Genomic DNA, 20,285 nt, shown 5'->3' with positions numbered 1-20,285 from the left:
TACATGTAAAATGATATATTTATTTTTTTTAGTGACTTAAATACATTTTGTTGCTGACCCCTCCACAGCAGTACATTGCTTAGCTCCTGTATCAGTGAATCTAGTGTATCTAAAACACTGACTTTCGATAATTAACTTATAGAGCAACACCTATAACTAACAAAACAAAAAAGTTTTATTGTGCAAAAAGACTGACTTATGTTTAATTGTCTTTGCCTCGTAGGTGGTCATCAGTATGACAAGAACCAGGTGATCCTCAACACATATGATGAGAAAAAATTGAACCAAAGGTGGACCCTGGATGTCTTGTAATCTGATGAGCCTCGACTCGCTAGACTTGCCAACTTATACTGAACCCTGTGACGCAGCTCCACTGTGGAGCCCACACCAAAGAGCTGGGTTTAGCAGGTGGTTTGTGCAATCACTGCTCTCCTCTGTAGCATTTTGAGTCTTGTTTATTCTTACTGAGGACGCTAACCACTGACTGGATCCATATTATAACTATTCTTATAGTGTTACTTGAGTAAACGATTAGCGTGAAAATATTGCTTATTTTTTTAAAAACTTTTCAGACACTGTATACCAAAGACTCTAAGCACCCTCTTATGTTTTCACTGCATGCAGTGAGAACTCAGCCCTGTTTCAATGCTGCATACTTCTTTTTACTTAATGGTACTTCTCTACTGCGCGGTTCTAATGTCTGTTTTCTCATCCTAATGTTGGCAAATATGACTGTATAGTGTATATTGAGAGCTGCGATATGAAGTCTGATGTGCCTACACTCCAAAGACGTATGTAGACTAAGATGTTTTCTTTTTGCAGATGGATCAAAAGTGATCTATTTTTTCAAGTTTTAGTATGTTTTTAGACTGGATAGGTTTTTACATAAACTGGACTTTACTGCGTTAGGTTGTACATAAGCATCAAGTGTATAGACTTGAGTTTAAATCTCAAAGCAGAACTGCAATAACGATGCTGCCCGCTGTTGATTGTAAATATGTGAATGTATAAGAGAAAACTGTTACACTATGAAAACAAGAATGTGATTTTCCTTTTCATCTTTTTTTTTTTAGAAAATAAAGTGTTTTCTTTATTTAGATTTTATTCTGTGTCCGTGAAAGTCAGACAAATTGCTACAAATTGCTACTTATTCTTATTCGTTTTTCTTACCTTGTCAACTCACACCAAAATAATCTAGATTGATAAATCGCACTTAAGGTAAGAGGAAAAACATGTTTTTTAGATTCTGAGGTGGACTGTCCCTTTCAGCCCCTATATACTGTATTTAGCTTTCATTTCACTATGATAACTGACACAAAGCTGTACACACATTTACACTATGGAGGACAAACTAACTGGTCAAGCTTGTTTAAAAAAAATGTCAGCAATATGTTAGCAAACAGAGGCAGTGGCCACTTTCACTGGATATTATCAAGTTCATCATTAGCTGTGTACAAATATACAGTGTGAAAGAGTAACACTCATGAAATTATTAACACCTTTGTAAAACAGTTTCAACAAAGCCTGAAACATTAATTTTTTGCAAGGCAGTTGTGTTAGGCTTAATTAGTTTTTGCTAGGTGTGCCTTAAAAAAAGCAACTGAGTGTATGTGGAAATGCTTTTGCACATTCAAACATTACCAATAGCTCTTTCAATAAGGTGACAGTGCTTAAATTATCACTTTACTTTAACCACCTTATTTTATTTATCAAGCCAGTACAAAAAATGCTTAACATTTCAACGCGTAAAACCGCAACTGTAGTGCTTACATACACGTTTTTAGCTGCAAACCCACACAGATGAGAAGCAATAATAACATGGTCTTATGCCTTGTTTGCAGCAGTGGATACAACAAGCTAAGACCTTGTATTCAAGTTAGCTGAATTCCCTTTGTATCCTGAAAATGTCTCAGAGAGTCAGTGCTATAGGTCGTCTCCCCCTTTGCTGATCTGGACCACCGTCTTTCCACGAGCGTGACCTTTCTCCACCTTCTGGAAGGCCTGAGGAACCTGGGAAAAGCTGAAAGTCTCCTCCACTACTGCCCGGATCTGATGGACAACAAATACAAGGAGACAGAGGACATATATGGACGGGGTGTAGGTAAGTATTTACATTTACTCAGGACACACTGTAATAAAGTCTTGTTTTTGTGTACTTTTTTGAGTACAATCAGTACCTCTGCATGGTTAAATGAGTCATAAATTAAAATAGATGTAACGTTTTCTAATGTCCCACCTGCTGAGCACGTGAGCGACGTAAGCTAAATGAAACACACCTGTTGGCGTGACGCATGCGCAGACCGTTAGCGTGACTCCGGCTAACATGCTAACGTGTGTATCCGCTAGGGGATATTTTTGTTTTCACAAAATAACTTTTACTAACCATGAGGCGTGTGAGGACTTACTGTTGTTTTTGGCGTTAACCTTCGACGTGACAACGTTCAGTTTAACGTCATGCAAAACTCGAATGAGTGCAGTGGGACAGAGACACTGACTGTGGGACAGAGACACTGATTGTGGGACAAACGCCGAATGGACTGGTTATATTAACGGCATGTTTTGAGGATAAGGAGCAGAGACGTTTAACGCAGAGAAGCTTGAGAGGACTTTATGGTGCACACAGCGCACAGAAAATGATGTTCAGACAGGTGAGTACAACATGTGAACTGAATGTATGTGAGTGTCAGCAACCACTGCTTTAACAGGCAGTGTGGTGTGCGTGTGCGTGCGTGCGTGCGTGCGCGCCACTCTCTCTGTAATGTGTTTGTGGCTGCAGCCTCTGTGCAGTTTAATGTTTAGACTAGGGGTCGACCGCTATTGTTTTTTCACCGATTATTAGTACTTGCTGAGACTGATTAAAGATATTTGGAACCGATATGCTTTTACAATAAAGTGAAAATATTTATATCGAAATTTAGAAGTTGGAATGTAACAAACTCCAACACAAAACTTTGTTTAAATTCCTTAAGAAAATATCTTTTTCAACATCATATATTGGAGGTTCCCTGCAACTTGTTTTAATAAAATAAAAACTACCAAATGAAGACATAAAAATAGCTCCCTGAGGTTTTACAAAGTAAAAATATCCTCCCATGCTGATCATTAAAATAAAAGGCTGATAGATATAATCTGCAGAATGTCAAATATCAGCCAGGCTGATAATCTGTTGACCCCTAGTTTAGACAGCTCCTCATTGTCTTCCTCCATGATGATTTTATTCTGCTATTTATTCTATAAGTGTTAGGTAATTTAATTTGTGTATCTTAATATTGCTTCTTGCACCCGCCGCTGGTGTTAAGAGACTTTTGATTTATTGTCTGCCAACTGTGTTTTGTCTCTTTTCTGGTTAACTCTACACCAGAGACAGTAGTTGTCACTTGTAGGGTATCATTGGCTAAACTGATTGATAATAAGTTAAAAAAAAAGGCTTTGAAAAAGTTACAGCTACTTTGGACACAAAGGTTCATGTTGCTGTTGTTGTCCTATTTGTGTGTATATTGACATTTAATGGGATTTATTTTGTGACTTAAAGACCCCCCCCCCCCGTCCTATCCCAATATCCACGACTAAGTGAAAGAAAATTCCTGCCCCATCCTGTTGCTTTGTTGTGCTTTAGAATAATAACAAAAATGTCTTTATTCATATTAAAACTGCACATTCATATGTAAAAACTAAGCATACTCAAACAGTAAAGCATAATGCTGAATTACCTTTCAACCAAATAACTGGTGCAACTATACAGTACATATTTTTTGCTTTTAATGATATTTTTATTGCATATTTTTCATATTTCATTGTAATTTTCAATTTTATATATGTTTTTGACTATTGCAGTATGCCTGCTTTGGCGACAGTTTTACTTCCTGTTAATATGCATATGGTATGCATCACGTTGACTTCTTATTTTCCTGTCACATGATGAGCAGTAAGATTGATTCCCATCCTGCAGGAATTGCACAGGAATCCCATGACACGCAGGTTTACTTAAAAAATGTCAGCCTCTGTATTCTAGTGCTCTTTCCACCTCTGCATACAACCCTTGTTTCACAAACATTGTGAAGGACAATATCATTTAGGAAAGCAGTTGATGCAATTTCCCTTAAAGATAAAAGTGATCTTAAGAAATGTTTGTGCATGACTGTGCACAAGTGAGAGACCCAGATAGCGAGGTGTTATCCTGACAGAGCGTGCAGCGACCTTTAAACTTCATATTATATCACTATGCAACATATCACACTGCACGATCACAGAGTTGTGGAGATGTCAAGTTCATATGTGAAATCTAATGAACTATAATTACTCATAGGCCTTAAACTTTTGTGACCCGTGCATTTCTCAAAGTCATTAATGGCTGATTATTGGCTTGTCACTGCAGAACTTTGAAGTTTTAAAATTTAGATTACAGATTGAGGTTGAGAGGTTGGTTGAAGATGAGGGATGTTTTTTGGTGTTTCCATGTGTGCAGCCCCACTCTCATTTGGAGACACATCCGTTGTGCTGATGTTTGATGGCATTAAATTAAAAGGATTAAATTGTGCAAGATACTTAAAGGGTGGGCTCTGGCTCAGTTTAGGCTTTTTTAACACTGGATCAGCATCAGTTTTCTTGTGCTTCGTTCAGACATCTTTCACAAACTATTTAAATTTGAAAATTGGGCTACCTGAAAATTAGTTTTATTAGAAAATAATAAAGGAAACATGTCTCGAAAACTATATTTATAATTATAATGAATTTATATTTAAAATTATGTAACAGGAAAAAAATAAGATAAAATATATAAAATAAATATATATATATATATTTATTTTTCAGCACTTTCTTGAGTGTTTTGGGATTTTTTTGGCTTATTTTAAGGCCATTTTCTTGCAACTTCTTTACTCTCATTTTTGGGCCATTTCTTTATAAGTGGCTTGCTGCCTTCCCCCCATGTTTTGACAGAAATCAAACCAATTTGTTCAGATTTCAAAGGGTTAACTACTGATATGCACAAAAAATTAAACAAACTTGGGGTAACGGAAGTTGGCTTGTCATCGTAGAATAAATCTGGCACTGTACCTGTCCTGCATCCACCATTTCCCTTATTTCATCCAATGCAGGACCACTAGGTGCAAAGAATCCCCAGCGGTAGTGGACTCCTTTGGTCAGGTGCTGCATGAGAACAGGATGAGAGAAAAAACATGAAGCATAATCGAAACTTGTGTAGCGTAGAACAATCTTTACTGTGGATGATTTTAACTTGACCCAGTACTGAGATCTGAAGCTGTGAGAAAACAGGTCATGTTGAACTGATTAGTTAATGTGGAACATTTAAAATACAGTACTGTACACCAATAAACTTCCTGTTCTCATCACTTCCTTTACCAGCTTCCTATTTCCCAGCATTCTACCTGCCTTCATGATCTCAGTGCTGGTAGTTCCTGTTATATGATACATTAATAGCAATAATAGGAAAAAACGGTATACCCTCTTTTTTGTTTCTCTCTCTTTATTTTCTTACTCTTTCTTGTTTTATTTTATTTTTTTTGATATAGTGTATTTAGTAAGGACAATGCAAATTAATATAGTGCAACTTCAGCCTGCTACAAACAAGGGGTAGTAACTGAAGTTTCACATGTAGAGATTATAGCTGAAATTAGTTTCCAACTTCTGTCCCTAGTTTGGCTTTTAGTAAAGAACAAGAAAAAAAAGAGAAGATATCAAGGTTACATACAATAACATGCATACAATAGCAGTTATGGTAAAAAGAAGATAAGGTAAATATTTACATCACGATTACATAGAATTACAACATACAGTTACAGAAAAAAAGTCACCAATATCATGCTGTAATCTGCAAGTGTCCACATACATTTGGCCATGTAGTTTCCGTAAATGCAGCTTAGCTAAACTGAATGTTATATATACTTACAACGCTCCAATAGAAGACATTATAAAATAGTTAAAAATGCTCACATCTCTGATTTTACTCCAGCCAACCTTTTGTTTAATATCTTAATATCTTGTGTTAATTTTATTTCGGTTGGTAATTTATTCCATATTTTAGAGCCTTTTGATGGAAAAGGCTGACTGGAGTTCCTCCAACGTGTGATTTTATAGTTGCTGCTTGCTGTGCCTCTGGAGTTCTTACCACTATTTTGCCTGCCTATAAATTTGCATAAATTAAAAATTTAAAAATCAGTTTGAGGGATGAGAACTTTCAAAAATTATTTTTATCCATTATTTCAAAGGCCTGGTTATACAAAGATACAACAGGTTTAATTATAGTTGCAGGAGCTTTGCTCCACACTGTAACACAATAAGAAATGTGAGAATCAAATCATCGCATGCATGTGCAGTTGTGCTGCTTTGATTGGCATGTAATGTCTAATTAGTTTGAAGCAATTTTTCTTTTATTTTTATTGTTTTTATTTTTTTACTGTTCATAATCTTTTTGATGTGTTTTTCAAATTTGCGTTTGGAATCTAGAACTACACCTAAAAATTTAAATTAATTTACCATTTAATTTTTTTTAGTTAAGTTTAGTTTTTCTGATTATGTGAATTCTTTTAATGTAAAAACACAGAGATTGTCTTTTTCATGTTCAAGGTAAGACATCTCACATTTATAGATAATTAATGCAATGTGTAACAGCAAAATTATGGCTTTGTGTAATGTATTACACCTACATGCACAAGTTTGTGCACAAATAATAAGCAGATATGAATATTTTCTGTACACTTATTTTTGTTTTATGCTAAAAAATATTGTTTTTATTCAATCAAAAACTACTAAAAAACAAACACAGTAGAAGTATTGGCCCTAATAATATAACTGTAGGCCTGAAGCCCTTGCTAGTGGGCTTTTCACAGTGTCAGAGAATTTCGATTGACAGGTTGTTTTGTCCTCATATTTATAAAAAAATTACCATACTTGATGTAAAGCTATTTCTAAAGAGTCTAATGTGTGTCAGGTGACTGGGTGGAGATGCAGCCTATTTTCCTTTAAGCCTTTAACAACTGGGTTCGCTGACAAAAGGAGTACTGCGCTGACACTCTTTTGTGTTGTTTGCACATATGTGTGTGTGTGTGTGTCAGGACTTGTGATATAAAAGAGTTATTTAACGTGTTTCCTTTCGGCCTTTTTTTTTTTTTAGAAATTAGGACACTGTGTCAACCAAGCCAGCTGTCGGCGCTCTAGTTTTCCTTTTACGAACAAAGTACGTAGTGTGTGTGTTTGTGTGTGTGTGTGTGTGTGAGAGAGAGCGAACAGGGAGATGTGAGACCTGGAGGTGTGCAGTATTTTTTGCTTCCCCTCTTTACATCCCTCTCCCACGTTGTTTTGAGGCGTCATCACTTTGCTTTCTATGTTTCACGTTTAAATTCTGACTGAAAACGCCGTCATCAACACTGAAACAATGCGAGTGGGGAAAAAAGACACTCCTGCTGCGTCAGTGTGAATAATCTCTCTCAGATTGTACGTAGTTGTGATTGGTCGGATAAGTGTGGGTGCTAATGAGAGACGATGCTGTTGCAAATGAGATCCTCCCTGTGGGAGCGCACCTCTCCCAGTCTGACTTGTATTACATTGTCTGGAGCACAAGGAGAGACCATGAAAACTCAAATCAGCTGAGACCCTCACAGCTCCACTGAGCTCAAAAGAAAATGTGGGTCAGATGTTCTGCTCGTATGATTTCTATGGAAAAAGACTGAACAGTTGTGGTTTTTCTAAGGCACCGTTAGGGCGTCGCGCTCCATGACACACTATCTGGTTACACACACTGAAAGAAGAAGGGCAGAAGGGCTCGGGATCAATAGAGGAGGGAGATAAAAACTAGTCGCACATAAATGTACAGCTGCTGCTACAAGTTGTAATTGCATATTTTATGGTATTGAATAGAAAGCAACATACACTTCCACAGTTTACTGCACATAACTCTGCTTTTGGCAAGAAAAAAAGAAAAGGGCAAGTCTGACTGGGTCTGACTGGGGCTGTCCCGGCCCGTTATAATCCTCCGGCCACACTCCTTGTCTTAAGTTTCGAGTTCATGAGTAATTCAAGTCCCGCGGCACTGTGAGAATGTGCTTTGGCTCAGTGCTGCTTTGGGCTAAACGCTAATGTCAACATGCTAACATTCTGATGTTAAGATGGTAATATTTACCATGTTCACCATATTAGTTTAACCGATCCTTTCAGTTATTTTTTTATTCAGTTATCAGCGCTCTAACCTACGTCACTGATTTTTTCTAATGGGCATTTCCATTTTAACCCGTTGAAACCTGAGGAAACTCGATTGCGTTTTTTCCAAAAAAGATATTAATAATACGTTACAAGAAAATTACTGGAAAAAAGAAAAATGTAAAGTAAAAAAACAAACAAAAAAAGAGAATGACATCAAGAAAGTGCTAAAAAAAATATGATTTTCTTCTTTTTTTCTATGTAAAATCATTTTAAAAAAATATAATTGAGAGAATTCTTAATATAGTTTTCTGGACATTTTTCTCTCCATTTTTTTTATTTCCTTGTCACCTTTTACTATTTAAAAAATAACTTTATTTATTTTTGTAGTTTGCGGGACATTTCTTGCCAAGTTGCTCATCACATTTTTCCCTGTGGTTTGAAATAAATCAAGCCAATTTTCTCAGGTTTTAGAGGTTTAAATGTTTGTGAAAGGCGTCTAAATGCAACACAAAAAAAAACCCAACCAAAAAACAGATGACGGTTCAGGTGTTAAAGGATTAAAAAAAATCCAGAAAACACAGCAGATGGAGATAACCTTGAAAACAAACTCTGTGGCTGGAAACAGTATTAAAGTGAGGAGGGTGTCAAGAAATTTGTCGTCAAAACTAACACCTTTCGCACTGTCATTTTCATCCACTTTTAACATAAAAATATTGATAAAAAAAAAAAAAAAAAATCAAATTCTGACTCTCAAAAAGTAAAAACATTTTAGTCACGTGTAGTGTAGATTTATTTTTTTTTCCCTGGCTGGAATTAATTTTTTAACACTGCAGAACATAAGACGGCTAAATATCATGAGACTATTGCATCACCCTGTGAAACGTTCTAACATGTTGGAACAACTCAAGTTCCCCACATTACTTCCACCTCACATCCTGTTTCAGATAAAATGTGTCAACACACAATTTCCTTATAACTGAATGTAATGTAACAGAAACAAGCTGTACTAGTTACTGTACTAGTTTGTACAAAATTCTTTTGAATTCACCACACAGAACTTGTTACTCAGTGATTTAACTCGTAAACACAGTAAATGTGTTCCAGCCACAGAACGAGGGAGAACTTTCCTGTAAAACCTCTAGATACTTTAGATCTATAATACCCATGCTTCTTCTCTAGTGCATTCATGTTAAAAAAATCCTAAATTACCTCAGCTAATAAAAAAAGGAACACTATTTGACTTTAGGTGTAACCAATCATTGAACTGATAAGTAAATAAGAGGTGTTTTGACTTCGAACAACAGTGACACACACCTGAGTCAGTTCATTCTGTGGATCTTGCGGTTAATGCTCGAGTGGAAAGAATTGCACAGATGTGACATATATAGACATATAAGCCACAAATGCACGGCAAGCTTTGCTCTGCATGATGCTCACCGCTGCAGGCACGCTGACAGGATGCCGCTTAAACTGACTGCACCGAGGTCCGGGAGCGTGCGTTTGTCGGATAAAGGGTGTTATAGTCTAAATGTGTCCCAACTGTAACAGAACATACACACGCATTAATTAAGTAATAGTTCAGGGAAGATGTTGTAATCGGAGTCACACTAACGACTCTGATTCACTGAGAAACACTGTAGCCATAGCAACTGGAAAGACAACACAAAGTCTGTGGAACTGGCAATAAACGGTTTCCTCCTTATCTGAAAGGAAATGACTGAGGTGTTGTCACATAGTTTGTCTCAATACAATGTTGAATGTTTATTTAGGAATTTGCTCATTAACAAACTGTATTTTTAGCTATAGAGTGCTCTTTGGATGAAGAAGAAACGTGAAATGGATGCTTCTTTGTTTCCGACATTTTTTAAGGGTTACTGTGCTACTTTTCAACCTGGATCCCCTTTTTCATTTTTCCTCATGTAAAAACAAATAACTTGTAATTTTATCATTGCAAAGCACAGTTCATTTAAAGTTTTCCGTGGCTTCATATCGGTTTCTTAAGGTTGAAAACAGTTTTTGAAATTGGTCCAGTATTGAGCAAGAGGACTGCAGCTGACAACGGTGAAACAGGCTGCACTGTGACCACTTGGGGCAACTGTGCACTGACAGTTGGCAGTGTCTTAAAGTGGTTGCTTTTTCCACTCACTGGCTGGCTCAGGTTGTTGGTTGTTTGTGTCTGACAACACTATGGAAAAGATCGACCGTTTCATTAAAAAGTAAGATCCTTTTTGTTAAACCTGAAACAGCCCTGAAATAACTATTGTCAAAGCCACCAGACTCCATTTAAATACACTGTAATTTTATCATTGTAACACAGTTCATTCAAAGTCAAGAGAAACAGAAAAAAATGTCTTGATTTGCCTTTATACTGTTCTGTGCCATCACCAACTGTGGTTGGGTTTCAAAAAAACCTTTAATTCACCCAGTCACTTATGATATGCCAGACATGTTGTGAATTGTTGTACATAGATATACTGGCTCGATGCAAGCTACAAGTACAGTTTGTTTAAATGGAGTCTGATGGTGAGTTTGATGACAGGGATTTTGGGCTGTTTTTGGTTAAACAAAAAAAGGATCCTTCTCCCTGACAAAAAGTTCTATCTCTGTAGGGATACTTTCTATTATGTCGTTAGAGATTTATAATAACTTGTAAGTACATTTACAGTGTACAGTTTCCCTAAGTGATTGCTTTGTAGTCCATTTTGCTCTTACTCAATCTGGACAATTTAAAAAACTGTTTTTGCCTTTAGTCACTTGGACACAAAAACATAGGGATTTAGGATCCAGGTTGAAAAATGCTAGTTACACTTTCATTTTTAATCATAAATACAATAAAGAGCCCAAGTCTGAAAGACTGACGCTTTTCAGCCTTAAGTATGTAGACGCCACTGTCCATGTTCCGTTTCCTAGTATTTGTTTGGTTAAGTGCCGTTTTTATGGATTTGGTCATCGAGACCGGGCTGTAAACATATTTAATCCTGCTATGAGTTGTTTTTGGAGCAAGTGGCCATTCAAGGAACTGCAGTTTTTGACACTTCCACACTGGCCTTTTTTTTCAGCCCTGGCAGCTTGTGTTACCGTGGCTAACCTGGAGCCTGTCTATGAAGTTAGGTTTTAAATCTTGTGGAAAGCCATCCTAGACTAACAGAGGCTGTTATAGCAGCAGCAGATGCTAGCGGTTTTGAAATGTGATGTTCAGCAATCACATGTGGCTGTAATCTTTTTTAATTAAAAAAGCACAAAGGAAGTGTCAGCATGGTAGGAACTTTTTTTGTAAACCCTAAGGGAGGTATTTTTTTATTAAAAATTTCATTCGACTTTAGAGAAAAAGTTGCTGGGAACTTGCTGTATGATGTTGAATGTTTCAGTTTTGATTAGAATTTGCTAAAGACGTTTAAACAAAGTTTTGTGTTGGAGTTTGTCATATTCCAAGTTGTAAATAATGACAGAAAGATTTTCATTTTTATTGTAAATGCATATCAGTTTCAAATATCAGTTATTGGCCTCATTTAATACTAGTAATCAGTATCTGTATCGGCCCTAAAAAAAACAGGACCGGTCGACCCCTAATCAGTATGTTGCATTTGGATCAATTCCACCACCACTCCATTCTTTAACTTATATATGATGAATTAAACTGTATCTATGTTGTTCTACCATGATTACCTTTAAGGCTTTGCCAGCCACTGTGGCAGCAGTCTTCATCATGCCATCAGCGATGCCCAGCCTGTCAGTGTTCAGGAGGAACGGTGTTACGAGGGTGACGTACTTGGCACCACTCCAAGGCTTGAGCAGATTCAGTGCCCAACGCTCCGTGTCCCCGCCAATGTTATCCAGGATCAGGTCAAATCTGGAGGTGGAGACGGTTGAGTTTTGTAAAAACAAGAGGCACAAGTAAGACGCATACATGTAGGCATAAAAGTAAATGAAAGGGAAAATTTGTGGGTGTGGAAAGAAAAGGATGATTGGGCAGATGACAGAAATGAAAAGTTCATTAGAAAATTGAGATTTTCCTACACTAATGAGCCTCCTGCAACTAGAGGGACTGGCGTTGCCTTGGTAACAAGGGCAAGTCATTGCAACATGCACACACCAGCTCCAATTAAATACCAGTGTGAATGAAAAGTGACTGTAGATGTGTGTGGGGGATTCTCTCACTTCTCCAGCGCACTTAGCGGCTCCTCGACAGGTCCGGTAGTGTAGTCCACTGTGTGGTCTGCCCCCAGGTCCTTCACAAACCGCTCTGCATTCTGGGAGCAGGTAACAGTCACATGGGCTCCCCAAGCTTTTAGCATCTGGACACACATAAAAGTATCAGTTGTTTGTATCATTAAGTGCAGCTACAAATCATATTTTGGGTTATTATAGGGCGCAGAATGTTACCTAATGTTTGAGAAGCAAACAGAATGTATAATTAATGAGACTGAGTGTAACGTCTGTAATATGAGCTGCAGTATTCAGGTCACTGAGCAAGGTGTGTGGCACAGTCTGAAATCTGACAGGCCAAACAGACTTTTTATGACACCGGTGTTTTTGTTTATTTTTACACTGCAGTCACAGAGTATAAATTTAGGTTTCAATTTAGAGCATCACCCATACCTGTATAGCAAATGTCCCGACTCCCCCGGATCCTCCAAGGATCAAAACTCTGGGAGGGAAGAGAAAAAAAAGCAGACCTGTGCAATGAATATGTCATTGTGACATTTTTTTCTTTTGTTGCACAGACTCTCCCTCATTAGGATTCATGTCAGATGCACTCCGGGCTTTAGTGTGTCAAGTTCACGCGGTGCAAGGGAGCGTCAGAGGCGCTGCCAGAGAACCGCAGCCCATCACCCAGAGGCTCATTACAGAGCGGGCTAACAGGGGCTAAGCTTAGAGGGAGCACAGAGTGGAATAATTGGTTAGATCAAAGACAGGGAGCATCTTTGGGGTGGACAGGGATTAACAAGTGGAAACTGTGTGTGTGTGTGTGTGTGCGTGTGTGCGTGCGTGCATGCAGTGGTGTGACAGTGTTGTATCCCTCACCGCTTCTTGGCACAGTTGTCTTTAGTGAGCCCACCGGTGTTGACCAGCGCTGACCAGGCAGTGGTTGCCACGTAGGGAATAGCTGCGGCCTCTGTGTGGCTCAGTGACTTTGGTTTGTGGGACACCTGAGCACAACATACATTTAGAAAAATAGAAAAAAGTTCTAAAATTAGCAAAGCCTCATTACTCTTCAGTTGCACACTTGCTGAGTCATTATGAAAATGCATCAACATGCAAGCACAACTATATTCTATTTAGCTGATGTTAACATACAATCCCAATTCCAAAAGAAACACAAATGCTTGAGGCTCATAGAGGTTTTGGAGCAACATATGCTGTGATCCAGATGATGTTTCTTTTTTTTTTTTTTAGGGACATCCTCATTTATTCCAGCATGACAATAAGCCACATTCTGGACGTATTAACAACAGCACTTTGTAGTAAAAGAGCACGGGTCTTTGACCTGTCTCCCACTGAAAACATGAGGCACATTTTGAAGTGTGTAAAACTTTATTGTGGAGCCTCATGCACACCTTAAAACTTGTTAACGGGTGGAAGGGGGGAAAACATCCATCAAATAAAAAAAGAGAGAATTCCCACACAACAACTTGCAAAAAAAACTCTATCAAGTGAACATTTCGGTTATAGGACCTTCATCCGGTTAAATAACAGAACAAAGAAAAGAAAAGAAAAGAAACTCTTTGTTCTATTATTCATCCTGATGAAGGTCTGACTACTGAAACATTGTTCACTTAATAAAGTTTTTTGCCAGTAATACTACAGTGTGTGGGAATTCTTGCTTTTTCGTATCATGACATGCAAATTCGACAACGGACACAGCTGAACAACTGAAGTTGTATATCAAGCAAAAAAAAAAGGAAAGACTTTTACTTTCAAAACTTCAACGATTAGTGTCCTCAGTTACCAAAAGCTGTCTGTGTATTGGTAAAAGAATAGGGGATGTAACAAAGTGGTGTCCCAACTTTTTTATTAAATTCAGATTGAGTCTATATTTATTTAAAAAAATAAAAATAAAATAAAATAGCTTGAACAATAAATATTTTGTCTTTGTACAGTATTTAATTGAATATAGGTCAAACTTTTATTTCCGTTTTACACAGCGTGCCAACTTTTTTGGGAATTTAGGTTGTATTTGCTTGCTTTAGTGATGTTGACATACCACAAGTCACTTTATGAAGAAAACAGTTTTCACATTCTGATGTTGAAACTTGTCAACGGAAACAAACCACATTCTACAAAAAAAAAGGAAACTGAACTGACAGTAACGAAATTATAAACTTCCACAGAGATAGAAGCTAACCCCTAAACACTATACTGAGAAATGTGCTGCAGCATTAACAACACGCTCAAATCATCAATGTAGTCTGTCAGAGGAACAATACCTCATTGGCACTCAGCACCACAAACTCAGCCAGGCTGCCCTGCTTCCATGGTGGGATGGCTGCCCACACCTGAGGGACACACAGCAACTCTCATTATACAAACACAAACAACTTTGTGTCGACATTTCTGTACAGTCAGTATGATGAGACTGCGCAGTGATGTATCGAATCAAAAGTAGAACGTGTGTATTGTCACACAGTGAGTCAATCTCTATTTTGGTGTCGACTAGAAAAGTCAACATATGTGTGGTTAGAAAAAGCAGAACATGACTTCATGAAGTGTTAAATCTACTCAAAGCTGCACTTTGCTTTCACACAAACACATACACAAGTATAGATATTGAGGTCATTAAACATAAGGTGAAGTAATTCAAGTAATCAAGCAGTTCTCAAGACTGTCCTGGGGGGAATTTCCTCAAATTTGGCATAAATGTCAACTCAGACACAAGGGTGAAGTGATTAGATTTTGGTGTTCATAAGTTAACGGTCACGTTCACGGTGACCTCACATTTATCTCACTTCTGTGATATATCAGGAAAAGCTTGAAGGATATTTCTTCAAATTTGGCACAAACGTCCACTTGGTCTCCAAGCTGAACTGATTTGAATTAAGTGGTCATTGATTCCATATGCTAATTATGACAAATTTCACATAACTGTCTAATAGAATAAAATAACAAAGCATTTTTATATCAAAAATGTCAACTTTACTGAGACATATAAACATATGCAAAAAAAACCCCATTTTTAAAATCATAAATCAACATCATAACTCAGAAACAGATGGGGAGACATTAGGACAGATACTGAACTGGTGATACTAAAATTGGGTGTCCACACCTTGAAACGGTGCTGATTGTACAGATCTTCTGCGTTGCCGGTGTGAAGGTGTGTGTGAAGCATCCATGTTTAAACATTTATAGCTTCTTTGCAGCAGCATCCATTATTGAAGCATTATAAGTGTCTAGTTGCTTGAAAAATGTATCAAGAAATTTTAGTTTTGATTATTTCCTATTGACTTTTGTCAGTACAGTGACTAAATGCAGCTCTGCAAAGCATTGTGTTTCTTTCATATATTACTTATTAAAAATACTCTAAGTTAGGAAACAAGCTAATAACAGAAAGTTGAATCCAAGCCCGTTCTACCACAATGCGCTGAGATATGAAAAAAGACACGGGTCATGTCACGTTTTTTAGGCAGGTGGAGATGATGGTGCATAATCCTGGTAGATGAATCATTGTGACAAAGCGTGCACTGCTGCCAAGAATGGACAAACTAGGTCATCGGCTGTGCTCACATACACTGTGGTGATGATGCTCAGTTGGCATTATGGAGCCTAATGTTCGCCAAGAAAACATACTATCCCACCATCAGCTGCTTGCACTATGGACTTGCTTACACTGACTTTACCATCAGCTTTCGGAATCAGATATCAGGATCAATTATGTGTTTTCACTGTTTGATTAGTGTGTCTTATTTATTCTTGTCTTTCAGTAAGGGGCTTTCACACACTGTCACCACAGCTGTTTTTGTTTACAGCACCATGACTTCACACTCATACTTTATTCATACATGACTCACTGTGCGGAGGAACAAGTTGTTTCCGTTAACAGGAGGTCTACCTGTATAATGAAGCGGTTGCTAAACCTACATTAACACATCTCTGTCTTCTGCTATTACCTCATCCCTTTCCCTGAAGTACTTCACATCCAGGCCGCACTCCATGATGACCCCCGACACATCCCTCCCCAGGATGAGAGGGAACTCACTGCCCGACTGTTTGATATTCAGAGGGTCTCTCTTCATAGACATTGTTGCAGCACCATAGCCACCTGACAGGGAGAAAGTTTGTGGTTGCAGATCATTTGGGATAATTGGCTGTAACAAAATAAAAAATGTTGATGTTCAACTATACTTTTGGGGGCAACTAAATAAGGGTTGGATTAGGGTTTCATTTTTATTGATGTTGATACCATAATCAAAATAATTATCGACCATTATTGATACCATTATCGAGAGTTAATATTGACACCATTATTGTTATTGATACCATTATCAATCAATACTACTATCGCTACTTTTCTATTATTTGGTGGAAAAACAATGCAAAAATAAATTTTTAACGGAACTGGTTTAACTGTCATTTTCAGTTATGTTTTTAGTGATTAGGAAATAAATTGTATTTTTGTAATTTAAATAATTACTTTGAAAAATTTTGGCATCAGTAGTTTTAATTAAGTATTAAAATTGGATTAGAGCCAAGGCAACTGTATTATTCAAGTTTATCATCAAGAACTAAATTGTCTTTTTAAAAAAAAACTAAATTTGTCTTAAATTGTCCGGATGTTACATTTGAACACATCATGATGACGTTTTATTTACCTGTGCCTTAAAGTCACTATATAACATTACTGAAGTATTAGACACTTTGCGATATTCCGAGGATTGCGATATAATACATATTATATATATTATCATAGCTTCTTTAATCTGTTTCAGTTATCTTTTTTATAAAATTAATATTTTTTCATTAATCTTTTTTAAGTTATGTCCCCAAATAAAAACTTTTTTTTAACATCTGTTAATCAAACAAGATACGTTTTTAGTATGTTTATGTCACTTCAATCATTTTTAATGCAGCACAATGTATCTCACAAACTGAAAAGCAATTAATTTTATTATTGTTGCAGGCTAGAAAAGTTTTAATTTACACTTCAAAATCGATACTTGGTTTCCGTGTGTCGATACAATATTGCTATGCAAAAATATTGTGAAACTCTGGGCCTACTGCTAGATAGACTAACCAAGAAAGAAAAAAAGGACAAGATTGGACACAAAATTCATTCTCCAGTTGGTTTAAGAGTATGCAGTAGTGTCAGAATCTACATTAAGAACAAGTAACACAGCTTCTAACTATTTTTTTTATCAGCCAATATGTTTTTCTAAATTCATAGCCTAATTATTTTATGTAGTGTTACAAAATATAGAAAAAAAACATAAAAACATTCCTAAAGCCCATGGTGTTTTAGTCAGTGCAGTCACAGGCCCTGAAATCAGATTGAGAACATTAAAGACTATTGCTGTTAGATTGGTAGGTGACAGGTTTATGAGCCACCACATTATCCAGCACATTTGAGAATAACAGGAAGGTTAGAGACTTCTTTATACTTTCAAATCTGATTTAAGCACCATGGCAGTCTTAAAACTAGCACTAAACAATATAAAAACGAGAACTGTGGGTTCTAGAGTTAGTCACAATTATTTAAAACGGTCTCTCTGATCAGGGGTTACGGAGGCAGGAAGTATGTAAGCCAGCTAACGCCTGTTTGGGCAATGTTTTCAAGAAATTTGTGAGAGCAAAACAGGGTCTTCAGAGTAAACTGAGACTCAAAGCACTTAATTTAATCTAATATCATCTATTCAAAAACAAAAACAGAAGTTATTGAGTTAAGTCATTGACCTTAACCATGGCAGCCTGGGGAAGATCTCTTTTGAGTATGTTAAGCAATTGTATCATTAAAAGCTAGGATTGTGTTGACTGATTATGCAAAAAAAAAAATGTTGCATGGCAGTTTAGACGGAGAAGACAAAGGTTAGGCAAGACAGGCTTTGTGTTGTCGTGTAGTCATCACTTGGCAATATGACGACAAACATGCATGTAAGGTAGGCACACATTACACTCTCCAATATAGTCAAAGTGTACATACAGCTTGTGAAACTTAAATTTCCACTCAGCAACATCCTGTCAGTGTTGCTGCCCCTCTCTGTCCTCCACCACACTAACCCACCATCCTCTTCAAGACTGCGGCGGTATAACGAGTGCTGGCTGTGTTGGTGATGAATGATGGGCTGTGTGATTCATTTTAAGCAAAATAAAACCACAGACAACATCAGCGTCTAACTCTGTATGCTCATTGTTTAGTATTTGTTTTACTCACTAGGAAGGAAATGCATCAGATAAAACCATCAAGCTTGAATATGCAGTCGCATTTCAAATGTGGATTTATTTGGTGAATTCATTGCCATTACGGCATGGCTGCAGTCATAGTGTCTGTATTGAAGGGCCAAAACCTGCTGGAGGACTCCCCCCACTTCCCAGAATTAAAAAAAAAAGAAAACATTTATTATTCATCATAAGCAAGTATTGCTAGTATTGCTATATAGTATACTGTGCCAATATGCAGTAAGTAAAGCCATCACAGTCCGCAGAAATTACAAGTAACATAAATGTACTTAAATAGACTTCACATAGGCTACCAAACAAATAACGTAATAAAAACACCATAATATTAGTTGAATACTCCTGTAAGCACCATTGTTGGTTGCTGTGTGAAGGCGTGGCTAACAGCTGCTGGTAACATAACTGCAATAGCTAACATTAGCAACGGATGATTTGCACCATAGACTATTTAAATAATTGACGTAGCTACTGTGACATCACCGATATGCTTGTGTGCTGCTGTTTTTGAAGCCTTCAGTGTGGCATTTCAGTCGTTGCCATCTTGGTTTTTTGGAGCCAGAAGTGACTAATCTCTGGATGAGAGGGTGTTTTTTGTACCAGGCTGTAAATAGGTTTATAATATGTGTTGTACGTTTGGCATTTTAACATGGGGGTCTTTTGGGATTAAGTCTGTTTTGGAGCCAGGCTCAAGTGGCCATTCGAGGAACTGCAGTTTTGGCTGCTTGATTGGCACTCCTGTCTTATCTCATTTTATCTTAAGTTTGACCGAAAAATCACACATTATCATTATAGTTACTTTTTTTCTTATCCTGACTAAAGAAGTGTTGTAATTGGCACATATTTTAAATAACAAGTTCCCCAGTTTCCTAGCTAATGAAAAGAATGTTATTTAGCTAGCTACTGATTTTTAATTAATCACCATTGTATTCATAAAGTTATTGTTTTCATTTACAAAACTATCACAATCAATAGTGATATAGCCTTTTGTTTTTCTTTTTTTAAATGAACATATGGAGTGGGTGGGGGGCATTTTGAGGGATGTGGCCCCCACAAGTACATTACAGTTACTGCCATGCATATAGTCAACAGTTAAGTCTCTAACACGTTTCTTAATCTCAGTCTGCAGGTTAAAATCTCATGTCACTCACCTCTCATGCTCACATCAAGTGGGTTCAATGCTGCTGCGGACACTTTGACAATGACTTCATTGGGGTAGTTGATGATGGGGAAACTGGCGTTTTTGGTGTACCGCAACACGTCATTGCTTCCGTATTTATCAATGACCCAGGCAGGCATGATGGTCCTGCAGCTCTTGGTGGTACTGAACAGTCTCATCTGTCTGCCATGTCTGCAAACTGACGTGTTCACACTTAAAGTGCTGTGGTGAAACAACCACCTACCGTACACTAAGTGCCTACAGGAACTCATCTTTTAACTCTTAACAGCAACTGTAGTGTGTAACTGTAGATTAGCAGTGCTTTAAATCCCCGTTATCTACCTGCACGACAAAATGACCGTAAATCACTAACTAAAGTTCTTCATAAACCACGATTACATTCTGACTATAAACGTGTTTCTCTTACATAAACATGTCTAATTTGCGATTTCGATAAGTGCAATAATCCCAAAGTTTATCATAATTTCACATCAACGTCCTCTTCCTGAACGTGCCCCTTCCTCGACCGGTGTCTCGCGCAGCGCTCGGTCTCTCCACCAATCACAGCGCGTGTTCCTCAGCA

The 20,285-nt window shown here is 37.4% G+C and overlaps 2 protein-coding genes across 5 annotated transcripts in view; one reads left to right on the top strand and one right to left on the bottom strand.

Moving 5' to 3' along the window:
- Positions 1–1,104, top strand: part of crybg1a (crystallin beta-gamma domain containing 1a) — a 59,972-nt gene extending 58,868 nt beyond the window's left edge. For all 3 annotated transcript variants that reach the window (XM_042500343.1, XM_042500345.1, XM_042500346.1), the window contains one exon: positions 224–1,104. In XM_042500343.1, the coding sequence (XP_042356277.1) occupies positions 224–312 (89 nt within the window). In that variant the 3' untranslated portion in view covers positions 313–1,104. The remainder of the gene's footprint in view (positions 1–223) is intronic.
- Positions 1,105–1,174: 70 nt separating this feature from the next.
- Positions 1,175–20,234, bottom strand: rtn4ip1 (reticulon 4 interacting protein 1). Of its 2 annotated transcripts, XM_042500348.1 has the most exons (9): positions 19,695–20,234; positions 16,266–16,417; positions 14,586–14,654; positions 13,183–13,307; positions 12,757–12,805; positions 12,316–12,452; positions 11,824–12,007; positions 5,056–5,148; positions 1,175–2,049 (listed from the first exon to the last, which is right to left on the bottom strand). In XM_042500348.1, the coding sequence occupies exons 1-9, from the start codon at positions 19,972–19,974 to the stop codon at positions 1,924–1,926; spliced, it is 1,215 nt and encodes a 404-aa protein (XP_042356282.1). In that variant the 5' UTR covers positions 19,975–20,234; the 3' UTR covers positions 1,175–1,923. The 2 variants fall into 2 exon arrangements, with proteins under 2 accessions (XP_042356282.1, XP_042356283.1); XM_042500349.1 differs by lacking the exons at positions 1,175–2,049; positions 5,056–5,148 and adding an exon at positions 9,644–9,696.
- Positions 20,235–20,285: the final 51 nt, after the last annotated feature.

This window comes from Plectropomus leopardus, chromosome 14 (genome assembly GCF_008729295.1).
Source record: "Plectropomus leopardus isolate mb chromosome 14, YSFRI_Pleo_2.0, whole genome shotgun sequence".
Lineage (NCBI taxonomy): Eukaryota > Metazoa > Chordata > Actinopteri > Perciformes > Serranidae > Plectropomus > Plectropomus leopardus.
Note: the sequence above shows the minus strand (reverse complement) of the source record. Positions and strands in the feature narration are given on the sequence as shown.